At 42.3% G+C, this 20,699-nt stretch overlaps 1 protein-coding gene across 8 annotated transcripts in view; it reads left to right on the top strand.

Moving 5' to 3' along the window:
- TRERF1 (transcriptional regulating factor 1) overlaps positions 1-20,699 on the top strand; it is a 100,981-nt gene that overhangs the window by 63,668 nt on the left and 16,614 nt on the right. For 5 of the 8 annotated variants that reach the window (XM_039570001.1, XM_039569999.1, XM_039570000.1 and 2 more), the window contains 5 exons: positions 4,912-5,009; positions 14,377-16,016; positions 16,618-16,667; positions 17,373-17,523; positions 18,464-18,712. In XM_039570001.1, the coding sequence (XP_039425935.1) occupies positions 14,640-16,016; positions 16,618-16,667; positions 17,373-17,523; positions 18,464-18,712 (1,827 nt within the window). In that variant the 5' untranslated portion in view covers positions 4,912-5,009; positions 14,377-14,639. The remainder of the gene's footprint in view (positions 1-4,911; positions 5,010-14,376; positions 16,017-16,617; positions 16,668-17,372; positions 17,524-18,463; positions 18,713-20,699) is intronic. The other 3 variants (XM_039570002.1, XM_039570004.1, XM_039570003.1) reach the window with 3 other exon arrangements.

Below are 20,699 nucleotides of genomic sequence, written 5' to 3'. Positions count from 1 at the left end.
ATGTCACAAAGAGATGGGGAGTGAGTGTCTGCTGGCTTTCCAAGGAGATGAGCAGGAAATGAGCACAAGAGAGCTGTGAAGAGGAAGATGAAGGGTTCTGCTGCAGCTCTGGGGCTCTTGTACTGCCAGCCAGCTTGCTCTCTGAATTCAATAAGGAGAGGACAAGAGATGGTCATGGGGTAGGAGGTATAGGGTAATTTTCTCCTGGATGGGCCAAGCTGAGCCCTGCTTGAGGGAGCTGGGTGACATTCTGGCCAGTGTCAGAGAGCAGTCACTTGATGCAGCTGCCAGGGCAGGAACCTCCTGGGTTATGCCTGTGGTGTAACTGGTGGTCACCTCTCATGTGAGCACCCATTTGCTGTGTGTGATGGGCATGAAGCTGACCAGTAGCTCAAGTCAAAGACACTTTAAACATAATCTCACATTGTACTGTATGTGTTATCTGAAGCCGTGGACCCTACACATGAAAAACTAATAAATTTTGGAATTCATAATCTTATCTGTGGAATAGTGTCTCATCTGTAAGATGCTCCCTTTGTCTAAGCCATTTTCTCTGAAAAGAAATGTCATGCAATATTCCCGAAGCATTTCAATGATGTAGAAATGAGCACATAAAAACAATTATGCATGCTTGGAGAATCCTGTCCTTAGAGGAGAATTTGAATTCCTAGAGTTTTTTTAGAAAGGTGCAAGCAAGAAGCTGAACACGGACCAGGGAAAGGGAACAAATTCATGAGGCTGAAGATTAAGAGAGGACTTCCCAGCATGTGAGGAGAGATTCTGCTCAGATATAGTTGTGTTAAGTGAACCAAAGTAATGGTATATGATTGATGATGATAATTCTGGTACTGGTAACTATTTTGTTGCTGATATAGCCAGTTGATATTACAGTCTTTGTTGGTATTGCTTGTTTAAGACACATACTCTGTTGTTGTTCTTCCATTTCCTGTCTTACGATGGCTAACTTTTCCCTTTCCTGTTCCAAAACGAATTAAGTGCTGTTTAATCATAACCAAGCAGTTTAGATAAGAAGATGCTCTTTGATAATCATGATTTTTTTTTTAATATATATTTTTTTCCTTTGGTATATTCTCAGAATCATATTTTGGATGCTCTGTTGATCTACAGGAAGTCTGAGTTCCCAATTGTAACACCTGGGTTAAGTTCTTAATATCAAATGATACAAAGTCAATGCCATCAAAATAACCCATAGAACCATAGAATCACAGAATGGTTTCTGTTGGAAGGGGCCTTAAAGACCATCCAGTTCCAACACGCCTGCCGTGGGCAGGGACACATTCCACTAAGCCAGGTTGCTCAGAGCTCCATCCAACCTAGTCATGAACACTTCCATGAATGGGGCAGCCACAGATTCTCTGGGCAGCCTGTTCCAGTGCCTCACCACCCTCAAAGAAAAGAATTTCCTCCCAGTATCTAATCTAAACCTAGTCGCTTTCAGTTAGAAACCATTCCTCCTGTCCTGTCACTAAATTTGCTTTGTGAAGGCTCATGCAGGACTAATTCAGCTTTCATCTAGAAATCTTCCTCTCGTGTGTTGCAATAACATGCAAGCACGTGGAAACTTTGATTTTCTGAAATGTAACATGACTGGGAAAAAAACACCAAATGTCTTTGGTGTGATGCCTAGAGTTCTACTGCCATCCTCCATTTTATTCCTGGGAAAATACCTACTTTAACTTGCAGTGTGAAGCTTTGCTGATCAATATGTTACAAGCACAGTAAAGTTTAAGAAATTGCCTCCATTACTATCTTGAGATGAGAAATTGATTCAGCTGCATTCTCTTTCTGCTAATTCATCTGTGCTTTCCATTCCCATAAAAGGTATTATGTGCTCCTTATTTTCCAGCAGCATCATCAATCCTAATGAAGAGAGAAGACTGAAAATTTATATTGTGTATATGGGATAGCTGATCTCTGACTTAGCTCTTAATTTGTAAATGTTGCTGTGGGCTTCACTTCTCAGCTTTTCCTTACTGCGCTTTGTTTGTATGCAAAATCTAGGGGCTGGGATGGAGGCAAAGCTGAAGAATATGGCAAAGGAATAAGGAATATAAAGCTAGATTGCTTTCTAATCTAAACCTCAAAAAAATGAGATGGTGATTAAATTTGATGGAAAGAATTAAAATCTCCTTTGTGAATTTGATGTACATCTGCAGTGCTTGGTCCTGCATTAATTATGTTGGGACTTTTTTCGGTACTTATCAGCCATCAGTTCTCTACCTCTGGCTCTAAAATGTCTAAAATTTTACTTTTTAACTGTGTTATTATGTATGAGACCTTTGCACATGTCTGGTAAGTTCTGTAACCCTGCATAGGGGTGGTATTGTAGCTCTAATGATGAAAGTGGTATAGTGGGAAAAGGAGCCAGAACAAATATGAAAAACAGGAAAGGGCTTTCCTGGATATTTCAGTTGTTGTTGTTCCTAGTGTCCATCAGCCTGGCCTCTGTAGGAAACTACCAGGAATGGTTTGTCTGTAGAATATTTCGGCATTTTTACGCTTAATAGTAGCATCATTTGTTCAGAGCAGATGGATAAATGAAAAAGAAAGCAAAACTATATATTGTGACTTTGGTCATGGCTCATGATATAGCAGTTATTTTTTTTAATTAAATTTAAACATATTGGCAGGTTCTAAATAGCTGTGTTAAACTGAGGCAAGAAATGCCAACATTTTCCCTCTTGGCTCCACTGATGTTCATCTCAGGTTTTCTCTGTGTGTCTAAGTATTTTTTCTTACAAACAAATGGTACTCAATTTTTAGTCAACTCTAAGGTTCAACATGCCTGTTACAAATCTAGAGGTGTTTAAATAGCAGTGTGAAAACCAAGTCAGATAAAGCATTAAGTACATGGGAGTTTATTAAAACCTTATTTCAACAAAGAGGCAGGTTCATGGATTTGCTTAGAAAAGTTGTGAGCAGACAGGATGCGAGCAGGTGATGAATGGTTTGTGTTTGGGGGCATGTAGCATATAGGCTCACGTTTGTTGCAAGACACGGGTGCACACAGGTTTTAGTTACTGGGGCTCAACATGATAATGTTGTAATCAAAAACTCATGCAGATCCAAGAAAATCCATGCGATGCTACCAACATTGACCATCAGCCGAGGTGTTCTGTTAAAGAGAGACATTGTAAGCAGGTCAGACTTTTTAAGGGGCTCTGCTGTCTCTCATGGTGCACACTTTGATGGGTTGATGTCTGGATTGTGCTGTGCTGTTTTCTGTGGGCTTGGGGGAAGATGAACGGGGAAGAAGAGGCTGGTGTCGGGCAGGACAAGGGAGTTGCTTGCGTTTCTCTCCCTCACCCTACTGGATAACTAAGGGAGGACACTTGTTCTGTGCAAGGATCTGCTGGACTTGGGGGGTGGCTTTTTCCTGTCACAGTGCTTGGGACCCATTATCAGAGATTTTAAAAGAATAATTTTAATGAGTGAATGTAGCGTGATGGTGAGAGGAAGTAAATGTTGGTTGAGATCACTGAGGTTATCTGTGATCATTTCTACATTTTCCTCTTAAGCCTGGAATGACTTTACAAAACCCAGCAGGGCTCAATGCAGATGAAGAGTTTTCCACTGATACCAGTGAGCTGTGAATTGCACCCCAAGTTTCCAGGCCTATTTCACAGAATCATAAAATACCAGATGGGAAGGCACCTCAAGGACCATCTGGTCCAGTATGGAAGACCTTGCATGTTTTTGCTGTACGCCGTAAGGTTCTTGTCAGCCCACTCTTCCAGCTTATCCAGGTCTTCCTGCAGGGTGGCTCATCCTTCTGAAGTGTCCGCTGCCCCGCTTAGTTTGGTATCGTCGGCAAACTTTATCAGGGTACACTTGATTCTGTCTTTCAGATCACTTATGAAGGTATTAAACAGCTCAGTGTTGGGGGACCCCCACTTGTGTCACTTTGCCCTTGGTGAATCCATGCTGGCTTTTCCCAGTCACATGCTTCATTTGATTTGTGATAACCCCCTGCAGGATTTGTTTTATAACTTTCCCCAGTGACTGAAGTATGGCTGATGGGCCTATAATTTCTCAGATCCCTCTTTAAGCTCTTCTTGTAGATGGGGTGGCATTAGCTGCCTTCCAGTCTTTTGGGATGTCCCCCAATCCTCTTGACTTCTCAAAGATCACGTAGAGTGGCCTCACAGTGATTTCAACCAGCCTTCTTAACACCGTCAGGTGCTGAGGGCCTTCCCATCTAGGCAGCAGCATTGACAAAAACAAATGTGTTGTTTTCATTTAGATAATTTAAGATGCCTTGTCTAGATACCTCTTCTGCACTGGGTGACAGCCTGATTTATCTCCCACATCTTTGACTTTCATTAATCCCTCCCTTCCTGGTTGCTGTACCTGCTCTTGTTTGTGTGATACTTGTCATGTAGGTTGCAAGCTCTGGGCCAGCAAATCTCCTCTCAGGGAGAGCGTTTACCCTGCCTCTGGGTTCTGTCAAAGCAGCATGAGGTGCTGTGAAATCTCCATGGTCTCTGCAGTAGAGGCAAGATGTTTTATTTACTGCATCAACATAACCCATTCCTCATTTTGCAGTAGGTGCCAAGCTGAGTAAGAAGGAAAGATTCACTTACTTGTATTTCAGTCTGTAATTTGAAGGTCTGTGGATGTTATCAATCCCAGAGATTTGACAACAATGCAGTCTCTCACAATCAGTAAGGGAAAGGGGTTCTTGGGTGTTCTTTAAAGGAGTTTAAAGGAGTGCTGATAGTTGCCTTCTGCCATAGTGACTTAAAGGATAGAGTAACCTGGAGACATTGTATTGAAGTCAGTATTTTGTTGTGTTGCAATAGGGAGCTCATTGTCACAAATCTGCTTATGCCAGCTGGAAGATAGTCACATGTGGGGAAAAACTAATTTCCATTCTTTTGCTTTGTTTAGATACGTCACTTTGAGATCACAGAATGAAAGCAGCATGAAATGTTATGGCAAAGACAGCACAAAAAGATACAAGAATCTCACAAATCCTCAAAAATCAGGTAATGTCAGAGCATCATATGTCCAGTTTTTCAAAGGCTGTCTTGTTTAATAAGGTTCAGTGCTTTTTGACTGTTTTTCAAAATTTGGGCTTCTGAGTCCCTGTGAGTTTATTGATGGACTTCTCAAATCTGTTTAGCTGTGTGTCGGCTGTGTATCTAGTAAAATATTATTTTGTGTTTCACAATATGTCTGACACAGGAGATGTACACACATATCTTGAAGGACTACTTTGGCTATGTTGTCTCATACAAGCAGGACATCAACTTAAGAAAAAAAGAAGCAGCAACCATGGTGGTCATGGTTTTTAAGCCATTGGATTTGACTTGGCTCCATTGCTAGGTACCAACATGGTGTGTTTTAGAGGGATGGACTTTTCAGAGGGTCCTGCAGCTGCATTTCTCAAAACTCTCCTTTGGGGGAGACACCAGGCTCAAAATAGGTGTTCCCTCCCCACTGAAAGCTTAGCCAAATGCTATTTACCACATGCTACTACTTGTGCTTGGTTGTTTTGATTGTTTATCTGTCTCAGGATGTTTCCTCCTTACCTGTTTTTGCAAATCCTAGCATATGTTCTTTGGCTGTTTCGGAGCATTTCCAGTTACAGAAAAAGGCAATCACATTGCACTCTTCAGAGTGTAAACACTGCAGAGGTCAGGAAGAAACTGCTCAAGTGCATTACAGCAGTGCTCACCTTAAACTAAACTTGTAGGCTTATCATGGCTGTGGTCACAGCGATAGCTGCTGGATTAATGTTTGAAAATTTCCCCTTCTCCCCCAAATCAACAGCAGTGACCAAAGGTTGTAATGTAGCCACATACAGTAACTGAATGAGGTTTAACCTCTCTGTCCTGAGTTCTTTTCATGTCTGCAGAACCAGGATCTTGCTGGGGAATAACAAGTCGCTCAGTTCAGTAATAGAAGTAAACTAAAATATGAAGCTGAAGACAATTTTGATGATAGGACGTGTTTATTTTCCAGGAAGCGTTTGAGAGTATTGCCCTTGATGTAGGACTTGGCAGAAGGGACTACAATTTCACCTAAGCAGTCAGTAAACCCAGGTTGGCTGAAGAGATTTCAAATCAAGTTTCACTTGATCAAATATGCAGCAAAGTATCAGCAAATACTAAAGAAAATAAAAGTACTGTGTTTATCACAGGTGATCAGTCCCTTTAGTTAGTGCTGTCTTTGGTATGCTTTTTAGTCACTTAGTCATGGAACATGCAGTTCAAGTGCCCTTTTGGCCTTAGTCAAGGCTTGTATTTTATTTTTATTCCTAATCAGTATTGTGAGGAGATCACATCATTTTGTGTTTGCCATTTTTATGAAGTAATGTGATACCTGCTTCAGTTGCAGTTCTCCGAACCCTTCAGAGTACCTTGAGACTGTAACACCAATTCACCGACAGCAAAGATAATCAGATTTGTTGAAGCAACCTTCTTTGTTTCTTTGGGACTCATGAAATTGTATCTGCCTTAAACTAAATTCAGTTAATGGCTTTATTTAGAAATCAGCCTTCTCTTCTTGAATAACCAGAATTCTGTTAGTTTGGGAAAAAAAAGTTTTCATTAAATTACCAGTGCCTCAGAATGCATTTTTACATAGATCAAAAGGAGAGGAAAATGTTGCCGATTGTTTGTCTTCCTCCTTTCTTCTCCCCCTTTTCTAGAGACTTTCCTGAGATGATAAACTCTTGTTTTTCCTGTTAGGTTCGTTGGGGTTGGTGTTTGGTTTTTTGGGGGTTTTTTTTTGGCTGCCTTTTTTTAAACTTCACTGAAGTAGAGAGATTGCTCGGCTCCTCTCCCAATGCCATCGTTGTTCTCCCCTCCCCCAAGTCCAATGTGTTTTTTATTAAACCGAATTAGGACATTCTAGTCTCTCCTAAGAGTGGAAATGGGAACAGCTTAAATGAGCAGCCACATGAGACTCAGCAGCCTCTCCAACTGCACTGCAGAAGCTTAGCTGTAAAGGGAATGATAATTTTTGAAGGATTTGTGCAACTGTTGAAGAATTACCAGCATTAATATTAAAAAGCAGCTAATCTGTTTTTCCTTTTCCATTTTAAGAGTATATAGCTTTCTTACTATGCTTGCTATAAAAATTAGTCTACTAAATATTTTGCTTCCTTTCAGTCCTCTTCCCTTTTGTAATTCATCTATTTGCATACTTTCTTGTATACTGAAGTGGGTTTTTTGTTGTTGGCTTTGCTTAAAAATGTCAGCCTCTGGATTTGAATGCAGATACAGGAGTGGGTTTGAGATCTCTGCCATTCAAAACAGCCAAAACTGAAGTGCAGTAGAAACCATAGGAGCAACTGTATCCAGGATTGGGATGAAAAGGTTTTCATCCCTATAAGCATTTGTCCGTGAGATAGCTGTAGAAAATTTTTGGTCCTTGAAATCCATATTGCTACTTCAGTGTTTACTCTAACCAAAACAGCCATGAGTCTGATATCTTCTGACCCTTATTTTCAGTCTCTGCCTCTCTTCATTGCTATATCAGATATCTTCAGGATTTCTATAGATACTTTTTTTAAAAAAAACAGAGTAGGTCTTTGAGTTATCGTCTCACCTCTTTTTCCCTTTTCCTCTCTGCTGGCTCACCCAACCACCTTGCCTAGCATTGGAAATTATTCATTCTCTTTGAGTACTGTGCTGATTTTTTCCCAGGCTTATTTTCTTTGCCAAGCAAAAAGGACCAGGGGCTTGAACTCTTGTCTGCATGAAAAGTTATGAGGGCAAACCTGGTACCTAAACAGGCCACAAGAGCACAGGGAGTCTCTGAAATATGCCACTCTTACTCTCCTAATTCTGTGCTGCTCAGCCTTCCAGCATTACTCTGGTCTGAAGATGTAGGGACAGTGCCAGCTTCGCACCTGAGAGCTGGGTGTGAGCAGTGCAGGTGGGTCTGTTCTTGGGTAGCACTCCCTTGCTTTTCAAAGCTGCCCTTCTGGCTGGGGTTGCAGTGGTGTAGTGGCCAGCTGAAAACTGTGCCTGTCTGTGCCCAGCCTAAAGGCTGGGTTATGGTCAGCCAATGTGGCAGGGCTGCTGGTAGCACTGGTGTTAGCAGAATGCAGGCTGTCAGGGAAGGAACTGCTGTTTGTTCCTGTGTCTCTCCTAAAGGAAATCAGAGAGCCAAGATGATGTGAATGATGGCTGTCTTGGTTTAGGAAAAGCTTGGCTGGAGATCTGACAGTTCTGAATAAAAAAACAGGTCAATAAAAACATTCTCATAAAAAAAAGGCTAAAAAATGAATAAGAGAAACCCTGGTTTGTTTCTAAGGAAGTTAAGTAGGGGGAAAAATTGAAATGAAAGAAGGGAAGGGAGAACTTGATTTTGGATTTCATATTAGCCGAAGTTAAGAGTGAAGCTCATATTCCAGTGGCAGAAAGACAGCCACACAAGAGAGCCCTGTGTCAGCCTGTGTGACTGAGGGGTGGTAAGGCACGATTAAAACATGAGAACACACAGCAGTGACGCATTTCTGTGCAGGCCTTAAGTGTTAAAACACAGTTTAGGCTGCTAAGGGTGGTGGTCAACTTCACTTTAGCAGAGGTTTTACCATCCCGGAGGGAGGGATGGACACAAGGAGGGATGGTGCCCACTAAATGAGTATCTGATGGTGCTGTTGCTTGCAAGTAGCTGCAGATACTCTGTCCTGCAAAAGCTGTTTGAACATGAAGGGGTGGGGGGTTTTTTGCCACCTTATCCAGTCTTCTTTTTTTCAGGCTCGCTAGTAAGTAGTCTTTAAGAGCATGTAGATTTTTAGCTAAAAGGGACAGCTGAAAAAACTTCAAATAAGTTGGACAAACTGTAGGATCTAATTCCCTTTTGATACACAGCCATGCAGCCTACTGAGATGGGTTAGATTAGTGCTGTAATAACTTTACAGCCTTTTAGTGAGTCTGCTTCCTTCAGCATTTGCTCTCGTACAGTCTTTTGTCATCCCTCTCCATTAACTAAGTTCTGAAACTGGCTCTGGCTGACATTCAGCCCTGGTTTCGAAGCCCACACCCAGCCCAACTTTTATGCATTGACTTATTTGTAGTGGATGTCTTGTTCTGAAATTCATGTGAGTTCAGGCAGTTCAATTGTGTGACTGTCATTTGATCTGTTATTTTACTCGAGTTGAAAAATTCTGTGGGTTTCGGGTTCTGTGGTGTGTGATGGAGCCAGAAGTATTTATTTTATATAACTATCATCTTCTTGGTATTTCACTGCCTGTTGTCTTCTCCAAGTTCATAGAATAGCCTGGGTTGGAAGGGATCTTAAAGGCCATCTAGTTTCAACCCCCTGCTGTCAGCAGGGACACCTTCCACTAGACCAGGATGCTCAGAGTGCAATCCAGCCTGGCCTTAAACACTTCCAGGGATGGGACACACACAATTTCTCTGGACAATCTGTTCCAGTGCCTCATTACCCTCACAATAAATAATTTCTTCCTAGTATCTAATCTAAACCTACACTCTTTCAGTTTGAAGCCATTCCCCCTTGTCCTGTCACTGCATGCTCTTGTAAAAAGTCCCTCTCTATCATTCTTGTAGGATCCCTTCAGGTACTGGAAGGCCACAGTTAGGGCACCCCAAAGCCTTCTCTTCTCCAGGCTGAACAATCCCAATTCTCTCAGCCTTTCCTCAGAGGAGAGGTGCTCCATCCCTCTAACCGTCTTGGTTGCCTCCTCTGGATTCACTCCAGTGGCTCCATGTCCATCCCATGTTGGGAACCCCACAGCTGCTTCTGGCTCTCCAGTGATACAGTTTACAAAGGAAAAAAACTGAATCACCTTTATTGAAGGCTGATATTTTCTTCCATTTCGTGTTTACCAGAATTAAGTTATGGCGTGCTTCCAGGAGAGACTATTTGTGTTGCCTTTCAGTTTCTTGTGTTTGAAGAGGGAGACAGCTGGAGTGTGTAAAGGCATTTCAGCCAGCTTGGTGGGCCTCTGGCTTTCAGTCTGGAGAATGGGGCTGTGCAAGTTGCAGGGGACCTTGTCAAAATGATGAGAAAAGAGTTGGAGCAAACCCTTGTCTCTGTCGAAATCAATTGAACTACCATTAGCTTGAGTCCAGATTTCATCCATAAACTTAAGTAGGGTATTTCTCTTTCTAGGCAGCCTACAGAAATGTTTCTGTCTGTTGGCATTTGTTTTCATGTTTTTTGTAATGATTGCATAATTGGGATGTATCTGTAATGTCAGAAATGTAATAGGTTAAGTAGCATAAATGACTGTTAGGAAGAGAAGGAACACAGAACTGCAGAACCATTGTTGCTTTAAAACTTCTACCAGTTTAGTTGTTCAGTTTAACCATTTAGTAGTCAGAGTTGTTGTGATAAATGGCAGTGATGGGTGTTTAGGCATCAGTGCTAAACACAAAGAGGGGAAAGCACCCTTATCTTCCTGTCTCTTAAATGGAAATCATTGAGTGTGCTGCTAATGGCTTCTCAGTTGGCCAGAGACTAACTTTGGTGCCCCTGAACCTTAATGATGTCGTGATATACTCTGGTTTTAATCTGACAAGAAATGTTTACTGTTAGCATTTTGTTAAAGGTGATAGCAAATGCTGTGTGTACAGCATCAAGCCTTTGAATTTAAGCTTTTAGTTCAAGTACTAAAAAAACATTGGGTATCTAAGGGACTGGTTGATTACTGATTATGCTTTTATCAATGTGCATATCTGGGTTTTTTTCTGTTACCTGAAGGTAGAATAACAATGCTTTTTAAACATTTGCATTTTTTCCGTCCAGATCAGTGATGCCTTTGAAAGGAATGGTTTCATCTTTCTTTTATTTTTATTTTGGGGGAGGGGAGATCATTGTTTGAAAACAATGCAATTTTTTTCAAATGTGATTCTGATAGTGACTAAACTTTCCAGTCCTTTTGTGACTTGATTGGTATTTTAATGTAAAATCCCATTATAATTTTTTTCAGATTTTTACAAATGTTTCTGTATGACTCTGATGATAACTCTGTAATCTACCTGACAGACAGCAGCATGTCCCAACTCCCAAACCAGAGCTGAGTTGAGGATGCTAGAACTCCTGAAGAGGAAATTTCAATGAACCATTTTTTATTTTTTTTTTTTATTCTGAGAGAGGGGAAGGAAGGTGTTTGTGCTAGTGCCACAGCTGTAAAACCTTTTGACTGCTATCCAGTGTCCTGAGACCTGTGACAGGTAACCCCCAGGTGAAAAGGTGCAGTAAGCGGAATTTGGCACGTGCCCAAGGGACAGCACTTTTTGTGGTGACTACAACACTAGCTGTGGCTGGTGGTACAGCTCACAGTATCAGCCACCATTGTGCATTGTGGGAAGAGAAGGGGTCAGGGGCCTGGTTGGCCACTTTATTCATTTTTGTAATGAAATCAGGTTGTTTGCAACCTTAAGTCTCTTACTGTCCTTACTCCTGGAATTCTTGTGGTCTTTTAATTGTCTCCTGGAGACGTTTGTTCTCCCTCACTGGTATGTATTGTTTCTTGTCCTTTGACTAATACTTGTCATATCAGACTTTAAAAAGAAGGGCCAAACTCAAGGAACTTGGTGTAAATTACAGCTCTGTTAATAGGTGAAATGGGGCAAAGCTCCTATACAAAAGGTATACGTATAGATCCAGAAGTGCCCTGTTTCAATGGGAGGATGTATTCTGAGCGTCTTGACTGAGCTTCCTTAACTTGGCAGGCATGAAAGTAGATGCACGTTCCCTCTCTTCCTCTAAACGTTGATGGCCTTTCAGTGTGAAACACCAAACAGTGTTTATTTTTATGCCCTTTTAATGTTTTGTGGAGGGTTTGTTTAGTTTCCCTTCATAATTTTTAATAGGAAGTCTTTGAAGTTGGGTCATGGATGAAAAATCTTGTTGGCAGCCTGACTATTCATTGTTGACTCCTATCTTCTTTAATTGTTCATCTATAAAAAATCTGGAAGGGAGTGTGTTCAGAGAAACTGTGAAGCAATGTATATTTCTGGAAAGGGGAAATAAACTTGCAATTATTCTCAGCTATTATTTGTCACGTGAAGATGTTACATACTAATGGTTGCAGATGGTTTACACAAAAACTATACACACTGCAAACCCTCTTCATTGGGAGCTGTGGGTTTCTGTTATACATTATGCTAGAATGGGAAAGGTTTTTTTTCTGCCTGCAGCTATGTATTACCCTTATTTGCTGTTGCTAGCACAAACTCTCTTTAATATGCATCCGGCAATGGTTAAAATTTTCTCCATCAGTGACTTCACGTTTATCCACGTGGATCGAGGATTCTTCTAAGGTTGAAAAGGTAAGGATGTTAGTGTGCAGGAGTCTTTGGTGGAGAGCTTTGCGTTTAGAAAATCAGATGTGAAGGAGACAGAGTTAAGGCTTTGCTTTAATATTTCTGTGTTCTTGTTCAAGTTCAGGATCTGCTTTTATTTTAAAATGAATTTATGAGTGCATAAGCATATTGTACCTCTGTGCATATGTGTGACTGTAGACAAAGGGATTGCTTCATCTTGTGGAATAGTAAAACAGTCTTATCATGTGCTTATGTATTTTTTGTTCTTCAAAAACAGTACAGACATCTGTAAAATGTTATTTGAATTAAAGTTTATGTAGTAAAAATTACAAAAGGCTGCATTCAGTAAAAATTTGCCTGTTAAAATCATGCAGCACAAAGAAGGAAGGGTGAGAAGGAGGAACAGAAGTTGGAGTTCAGCATCCCTGACGTAAGGTGACTGGGCAGAAAAGATTTCAGTTGACTGGTTTGGTCTTAGCAGACATACTCCAGGTCAGTCAGCCTCACCTCCATCCCTGGAAAGGTGATGAAACAGCTCATCCTGGATGTCAGCTCTAAGGATGTGGAGGAAAAGAAGGTTGTCAGGAGTAGTCAACAGGGATTCACCAAGGAGAAATAATAGTTTGACCAATCTGATAGCCTTCTACGATGGAATGTGTGGCTGTGTGGGTAGATGAGGGGAGAGCAGTGGATGTTGCCTACCTTGACTTCAGCAAGGCTTTTGACATCGTCTCCCATAACATCCTCGTAGGTAAGCTCAGGTAGTGTGGGTTAGATGAGTGAGCTGGATTGAGAACTGGCTGAAGGGATGGTCCCAGAGTTGTGGTCAGTGGTGCAGAGTCTGATTGCAGGCCCATTGCTAGTGGTGTTCCCTAGGGGCGAGTACTGGGTCCAGCCTTGCTCAACTTACTTATCAGTGACCTGGATGAAGGGACAGAATGTACTCTCAGCAAGTTTGTTGATGATACAGAACTGGGAGGAGTGTCTGATTTGCCAGGAGCCTGTGTAGCTGTTCAGCAAGACCTGGACAGGCTGGAGAGTTGGGTGGAGAGGATCTTAATGACATTCCATGAGGGCAGGTGCAAGGGTCCTGCACCTGTGGAAGAATAACCCCATGGACCAGCACAGGCTGGGGGCTCAGCTGCTGGAAAGCAGCTCTGTGGAGAAGGACCTGGGAGTCCTGGTGGACAACACGCTGTCCATGAGCCAGCAGTGCCCTTATGGCCAAGGATGCCAAAGGTATCTGGGGGGGCATTAGGAAGAGCATTGCCAGCAGGTCAAGAGAGGTGATCCTGCCCCTCTCTTTTGCCCTAGTGGGGCCTCATATGAAGTGCTGTGTCCAATTCTAGGCTCTCTAGTTCAATAAAGGCAAGGAACTACGGGAAAGAGTTCAGTGGAGGGTTGTGGAAGTGATAAGGGGACTGGAGCATCTCTTATATGGAGAAGCTGTTTAGCCTTGAGAAAATGGGATTTTATCAATGCATACCAATATCTTAAGGGCATGTGTCAAGAGGATGGAACCAGGCTCTTTTCAGTGGTGGCAAGGGGCAACAGGCACAAACTGAAACACAGGAAGTTCCATCTAAATGTGATCCATCCATCCATCCTTACTTTGAGGGTGTCAGAGCACTGGAACAGGCTGCACAGAGAGGCTGTGGAGTCTCCTTCTCTGGAGATATCCACAGGTGAACCTTCTTTAGAAGGGGATTGAACAGGTAATCTACAGAGGTCCCTTTCAACCCCAACCATTCTGTGATTTTGTGAGTCTTCATAGTCAAATGTCTGACTAAAACTCGTCATGAGAGCACAGTATATGGCCAACTGAAACTGCTTGAATGTTTATATACTTTAGGGGAAAAGACAGTTTTGAAGAATAAGCTTTTATTGGTTTGGCAGAATGATTTTATCGGAGCACTAGAGGAGAGGCAAGATAATAGGATGAGATGAAGTAATCTAACTGCTCTGAAATAGCCCAGCTGCTACAATTTTGCATCTGATTATGTATTTCAAACTAGAAGATCTTACAGTTTCCTTTGAGGCAATAACAATAACAGTTTGTGGAAAGAGCCAGCACTTACCTTGTCTTTCTCTTACTCTGCAGGTGCTTGGCACACTGAACTTACTGATCTGTGTAGGATTTGTGCTGTGGTCTATTTCTTGAAGATGTGAAACAACATCGAGTCTGAGATTGGAATTACTGACAGACTGGAGGAAATTTTAGTCCTTGTGATGCACATGGACATGCTGAATTATAAGTAATTCTAGCTTCTTCTCCCCTCCCCTCCCCTCCCCTCAGCTATCTCAGGGTTCATAGAGATTTCAATGGTTTGTGTGCCTGTAAGCTTGGAACAGAAGTGACCAAAAATGGGGGACCAGCAATTGTATAAAACTAATCATACTGCCAACAACAGTGAGAACTTGTACTACGAACAACACCAAATGAACTCCCTTCCATCTCTAAATCATAGCTATGGGACGTCTGTTATGGATGCTCCCCAGGCATCCCCCCTCTCCCCTCCATTTCCCCAAGATTCAAGGGACAGTATAGCTTTGCCTGTAGGTTCAAAAAGTCTTGGGTCAATGGATACATCTAGACAAACCAGTTGGACACATTCTGGCTCAGGAAACCATGTCCCAGCGAGGAACAATTTGAATAATCAAAGCGCAATGTGGAGCCCCCTCGGGCAGGGGGAGTCCCATGACGGATACCAATATTCTTACCCCCAACCCAGTGAAAACCGATCGCAAAAAATTACCAGTGGGGTCCTGCACAAATTGGACTCCTTTACACAAGTATTTGCTAACCAAAATCTGAGAATTCAAGTCAACAACATGGCTCAGGTTCTGCACACCGAGTCTTCGATGGTGGATAATTCCGGTGACAGTGCGCTCAGGCAGCTGCTGTCCCAGAAGCCGGTGGTTGAGCAACAGCCTGTAACTTCCACCGTACAAAGATACCAACCAGTGCCACAGCAAACACACCAGAATTTTGCAAGCACACAGCAAAAACAACAAATGCAAGTCATGCAGCACCAACAGTTGTACTACGACTACCAGCAGCACTTATCACAGATGCAGATGCATTCTGCGCTCCAGCAGGGACAGGCGCACGTTCCGCAAATGCAGTCCCAGCAGCTCCTACCGCAACAGATGCAGCACTTGCAGCAGCCTCAGTACTACGCTCAGCCCCAGCAGGGACACCAGCGGCTCTCGATCCAGGAGATCCAGCAGCAGCAGCAGCAGCCAGCTCGGCAGCAGCGGCAGTGTCCAGTGCAGCTCGCTCAGTATTACCAAACACAACCTGTCATGCAGCAGTTACAGCAGCAGCAGCAGCAGATGCAATTGCCGCTTCCTCCGTATCACAGGGAACCCGATCCAAAGACTATGCATGAACCACACCAGTACTCTCAGGATCCCAGTCATCCTGTGCAGCTTATCCAGTTGGGAGCAGTGCCTCAGTATTGCTTCCAAGATCCCCACGAACAGTACAGGCACTTGTACCCCCAGAGTTTACTGCAGCAGCAGCAAGATCAGCAGAAGCAATACCTGAGTGAGAGCAGAGTGCCATCCCTGAACTCCCACCTTGGCCTGACTCCACCAGAGACCGCCGAGGATCCCACACGGCAGGAGATTAATTCCATAGGGAATGCTGTCCCTCATCGAACTCTTTTGCCGCCCTTGGGAGTTCATCTGAACAACAAAAGCTCTCAGCAAGACTCTCCCAGCACCACATGGCCTCAGGTAGGTGGTATTTTAGATCCATGCCCAGGGAGATTTGTTTGCAGAAGAGTAGCAAAGTGTGGAAACTAAGCGGTTTCAGCTTAGTTAGTCAGAAGGTTAGGATGTGAGCAGTGGGCATCTCTGCGATGTTTTGGGGAACTTCATTAACAGACTTCTGTCTACAGCTCTGGCTTGGCTTTGGGCCAGGTTGGCAGCAGCACAGAACTGCTGCTGTGAGGCTGCTGCTTTCCTTGTGAGAGGCTTTGGGAAGTTCTGCCTCGGTTTCTGGGAAAGAGGGACCCAGTTACAACAAAGCCTTCCTGCTAATTTTTCAACACTGTGGGCTCAATTGTTCAGGAGCAGTTAGTCAACTCGTTTCCAAAAGTAGTGCTTCTGGGTCAAAGCAAAGGCTTCAAACAGCAGGTGAGTGAAGAAAACTTGAATTAGCTGTGCGCACAGGGGCAGATTTGTTGTCTGGCTCTCCACTCAGAGGCTTTTAATAGTAGTAAAATTGTATGCAAAATGCAGTCTTAATGCTGTGAGGACCTTCATTTACACAATATTTCCTGAAAAATTCTTTTCTCAACTTTTTCCCCTCTTTTCCATTCTCCTCTTTTGATAGCAGGTGCAACTGTCAGATGGCAGACTGCAGCCACTGTCCCCAGAACAAAGGTATTTTTAAAATACTCTTTCTGTCTTTTTAATTAAATATGAGAAACGCAAAGGAGATCTGTATTTAGAGGGAAAAGAATGCAGTCTGGGTGGGTAATAATTGTTGTTATTCTAGAAACATCTTTAGTTGTGTGCTCTGTGATTTTAAATTTGTATGATTTCCAGCATCCCCCCAAAGTAATAGAATCAAAGAAATACTTTCTTAAAAAAAAAAAAAGGGAACCAAAGAAAAACCAAAATCAGGGAAGCTCCAGTGTTGCATTTAGAAGAAAAGGGATGCTCCGTGGTTTGGATTTGTATCTTTGGCAGCAGAGATCTTCCATTTTGTTCTTAAGATCTCACTTCTGAAGGGCCAAGGTGTCCATCAGAGTGGTTGTTAGGGGCATTGTGTCCAAGTACTGGTTAATTGCTGTCATGAGTGGGGAAATGCAGGTCTGTCGATCCCGTGGGTTCTCAGGCTCTTCTGTATTGATGAGCATGTCCTGCTCAAAACTTCCCTTCTCCCCATCTTGGGAGCAGCTGATCTAGGTTATTGGCCATGCATTCCACAGCAGTCACCACATGCTTACTTGTGACTTCATAACCATCTAGCTGTAAAATGTTATTGACTTTCTTGATTAAAAAAGCTCCCTCTGCAACAAAGGGAACATGCCAGACTAATGTTTTTTCTTCTGTTCCATGCTTAAAAAATGAAAATAAAAATAGTGGCCAGAACAGAGAAACACTTCCTGAGAGAGCTGATGCGAAGAACAAGCTAATGTGTTCAATATGCTTGAAGGAATTTAAGAGTTTGCCTGCTCTAAATGGTCACATGAGGTCACACGGAGGAGTAAGAGCATCTCCTAACTTCAAACAGGTAGCAGTCCATTTGACTTCAGTATTTGGCACAGTCGTTTTGTGTTGATGTTTGCTTGCTTTGCCGTGCTTTGCTTTGCTGTCAAAACTTGTTCCTCTCAGCACTGTTTTGTTATGTCATACCCCGTGGAGTAGAAATGCACATAATTCTGTTAGTTTGTAGGCCAGAAGTCTTGTTTTAAAGACAGAGGCAGTGGTGGAAGACAGATCAGTGTTTGTCCTTCTCTGTTTCTCTGCACGTTACAGAACACCCTACCAAGTCATGTCAGGAGTGTCTTAATTTTTTTCCTCCTCATGTTTGTTTATTATATTAGAAATACCAGGAACACCAAGTCTTCCTTATTTTCATTTGAACTACTTGGATGACTAAGGAATATTTATTGGAAGCTTTCCCAGGCTTTAACTGGAGGAGCAGAATTGTTGAATCTTTGACAGCTTTCTTCCAAAGTGTTTTAGTTGTATAGGTATCAACAAATACCAAACCAAAAATGTGTTTGAGTTGTTCTGCATAAAAATAACTTGCCCTGTCAGTCAGTCTTTCACTATCCTGAAATTTTAGAAATTCTGTCCCAACAGGGAATACCATAGGGAAGGCAAAGAACTACCAGAGTTCCACAGTTTGTGTTTTTGTTTTCAGTTGGGTGATGGAGAATTCTGTGTTTGTAGTGATAAAAAGAGACGTGTTTGTCTCCCCTCCTGCAAGTTACCTTGTAAAGATGCTTCAGGTGATTATTTGTCACCAAGACTGAATCCTATGTAGGAGTCACAAGTAACCTGCTGACTTCATTTGAGGCAAATAAAGAGTCCCAAGAAAGGAACACTGTTGTGTGTTTTGTAACCCTGGCCACTTCTTTTCAGCCACGGTGCACACGTTGCGTAGTGCATCAATCCAGAAGCAGCGCTCCCTCACTCGGGCTGAAAGCCTTTAATTGTCTGTGCAGGATGAAGGAGAGAAACCACCACAGCAGCCGCTGCCTAAAGAGGTGGATGGCCTCGCGCCCATCGTCATGCCAGTGTCTGTCCCTGTAAAGCTTCTGTCACCTGAGCCCAGCACGCAGCCCTCTGCCAGCACTGCCACAGTCACAGACAAGCCTGCCAACTCTGTGTCAGATGACGAGATGCCCGTTCTCGTGAAGATGACTTACTCTCCACCGTGCAGTCCAAAAGTGGCCAACCCCTGCTCATCCTCTGTGAGTGCTGTGTTTCTTGCCACTAACTGTCCCGTGCTTGTTAAATCCCTTTGCTTGTAGTGCTGCTGCTTTCTAAAACATCTGTATTTTAGAATATTTTCTGGAATCTTTATGATTCCTAATAAATAGAAAAAGTCCTGGCACATCAGAGCATTACTTCCTCAATCATTTGAAAATATTAATTTTCCTTTGCTGAGGAATCAAGATCTCAGTTGAAAACAAATAATTTGAAATTGGAAGGTGATATTCTTTTATCACACTAGAACAAAGGGATTTACTATCTTTTTACTGGTTTTGTTTTTTCCCTTTCAGGCTGCTTCATTGTTACGTTATTGCTTAAAATCGGCAGTTTTATTTCTTCCTGTTTTCTGAAGTCAGATATATGTGCTTCTCATTTCAGCTGAAGAGAGTGCAGTGCTTAGAGTGTGTGCTCTAAGCCAATATGAAACTCGGAGTTTTGCAGTGAAGTCATTTTTCCCTTTCTCTCTGCATGCATCAGCTCTAAGGGTTAATCACTGGGATTTCTGATACAGGAAAAGTAGCTCTGCTCAGTGCTTTCATTTCACGTATAAAATGCAAAATGAAATGGCCAGGCAGCACAAGGTATTGATGAGTGCTTGAATGAGATGTGAGAATGCTCATTATTATTTTCCTGAAGGAGTCCTGGAGCAAACAGTATTTATTTTGTGTTCCGGTGTAGAAATGGATTCTGCTCATTCCTTCAAATCCATTTTGGCAGACTACACCATGATAAGGGATTATTGGGGAGTATAAGTACTGTATGGTATTATCTGTACAATGCAGAGAAATATCCTTGTGATATTTTTGATTTTCCTTCTCCGTGTGAGGCTGATGGCCAAATGAGGGGATGGCATTATACCATCATGGATGACTCCTTACAATATTCACTCCTGACTCTTCATTCAGACATACACACTAATTTTAAATATATATAATGTATATAACTATATATAAAATCTTTCCTCTCTTCCTTTAAGACCGAGGTTTTACACATAAACTTCCACTTTACTCTGAAAGCCATAATTTCACAATACTTAGTAACTCAGCAGTAGAATTTTTCATTTCTAATTCTAGTTCCTCTAAAGAATAGGGACAGTCTTTTCTGAATCCTTGAGCTCTGAGTGGGAGATCTTCTCTAGAGACACCAGAGTAGGTGGCTTGGGCTTGTGTATTTCTGCAACGTATGTAAAGTGACTGTGATTAAATCTGCCAGTGTTTGGCTAAATGCACATTCATTCCTTCAAAATTATGCTTATGGTCTTTGTTATGGCCCAAGCAAACCAAATTCACGCAGTTCCCTCTGAACCCTATCTTTTATATAAGCAGTTGTATTGGAAACATAAAAAGATCAAAAGATCCACAGCTTCCTCTTCTTCTGTAAAGAGATTGTGCCATTGGAGAGAGTTTTTTTTTAATACCAAAGAAATGAAGCTGTGTTGTATTTATTTATACTGTGCTTTGAGCTGTTCAGAAAAACTCCTACAAAACTCATGGAATCAGTAAAATGAAACAGCAAAAAGGAAATAAACATTCAGCAAGGCTACCCGATGGTGAGCTGAAGCTAGCAGTCAAGTGAGGTCCATCAGGATCTGTCCAGAGTGGATCTATCAAGGTGCAGCAGCAGGGCCCACAAGGATGCATTCTGTCTCAGATAATGGGAATCAGTTACTCAAGCTTCAGAAAAGTATTGGGGTGGTTCTGCACTGAGAGCACAGGGACACCACTATGTCCTTTACTGTTCAACGTGACCTGTTTTGAAAGTAGTGTTGGCATAGGTATGCCCTAGGTGAAGCAGTGTAAGAGATGGAGGTGTTTGGGATTTCTAAGATGTTGCATTGGTTTGCTTTACACTAGAGAGAAAGGAGTACCAGCTCTTTCACACTTGGAGAACAGAACAAAATGAGCCCTTAATCAAAGACTTGGATCTGGCCTTCTGGATCTCTTTTTTAGGTTTTGGGTTGTTAAG

The sequence above is a fragment of the Corvus cornix genome, chromosome 3 (assembly GCF_000738735.6).
Source record: "Corvus cornix cornix isolate S_Up_H32 chromosome 3, ASM73873v5, whole genome shotgun sequence".
In the NCBI taxonomy this organism is placed as follows: Eukaryota; Metazoa; Chordata; class Aves; order Passeriformes; family Corvidae; genus Corvus; species Corvus cornix.
Note: the sequence above shows the minus strand (reverse complement) of the source record. Positions and strands in the feature narration are given on the sequence as shown.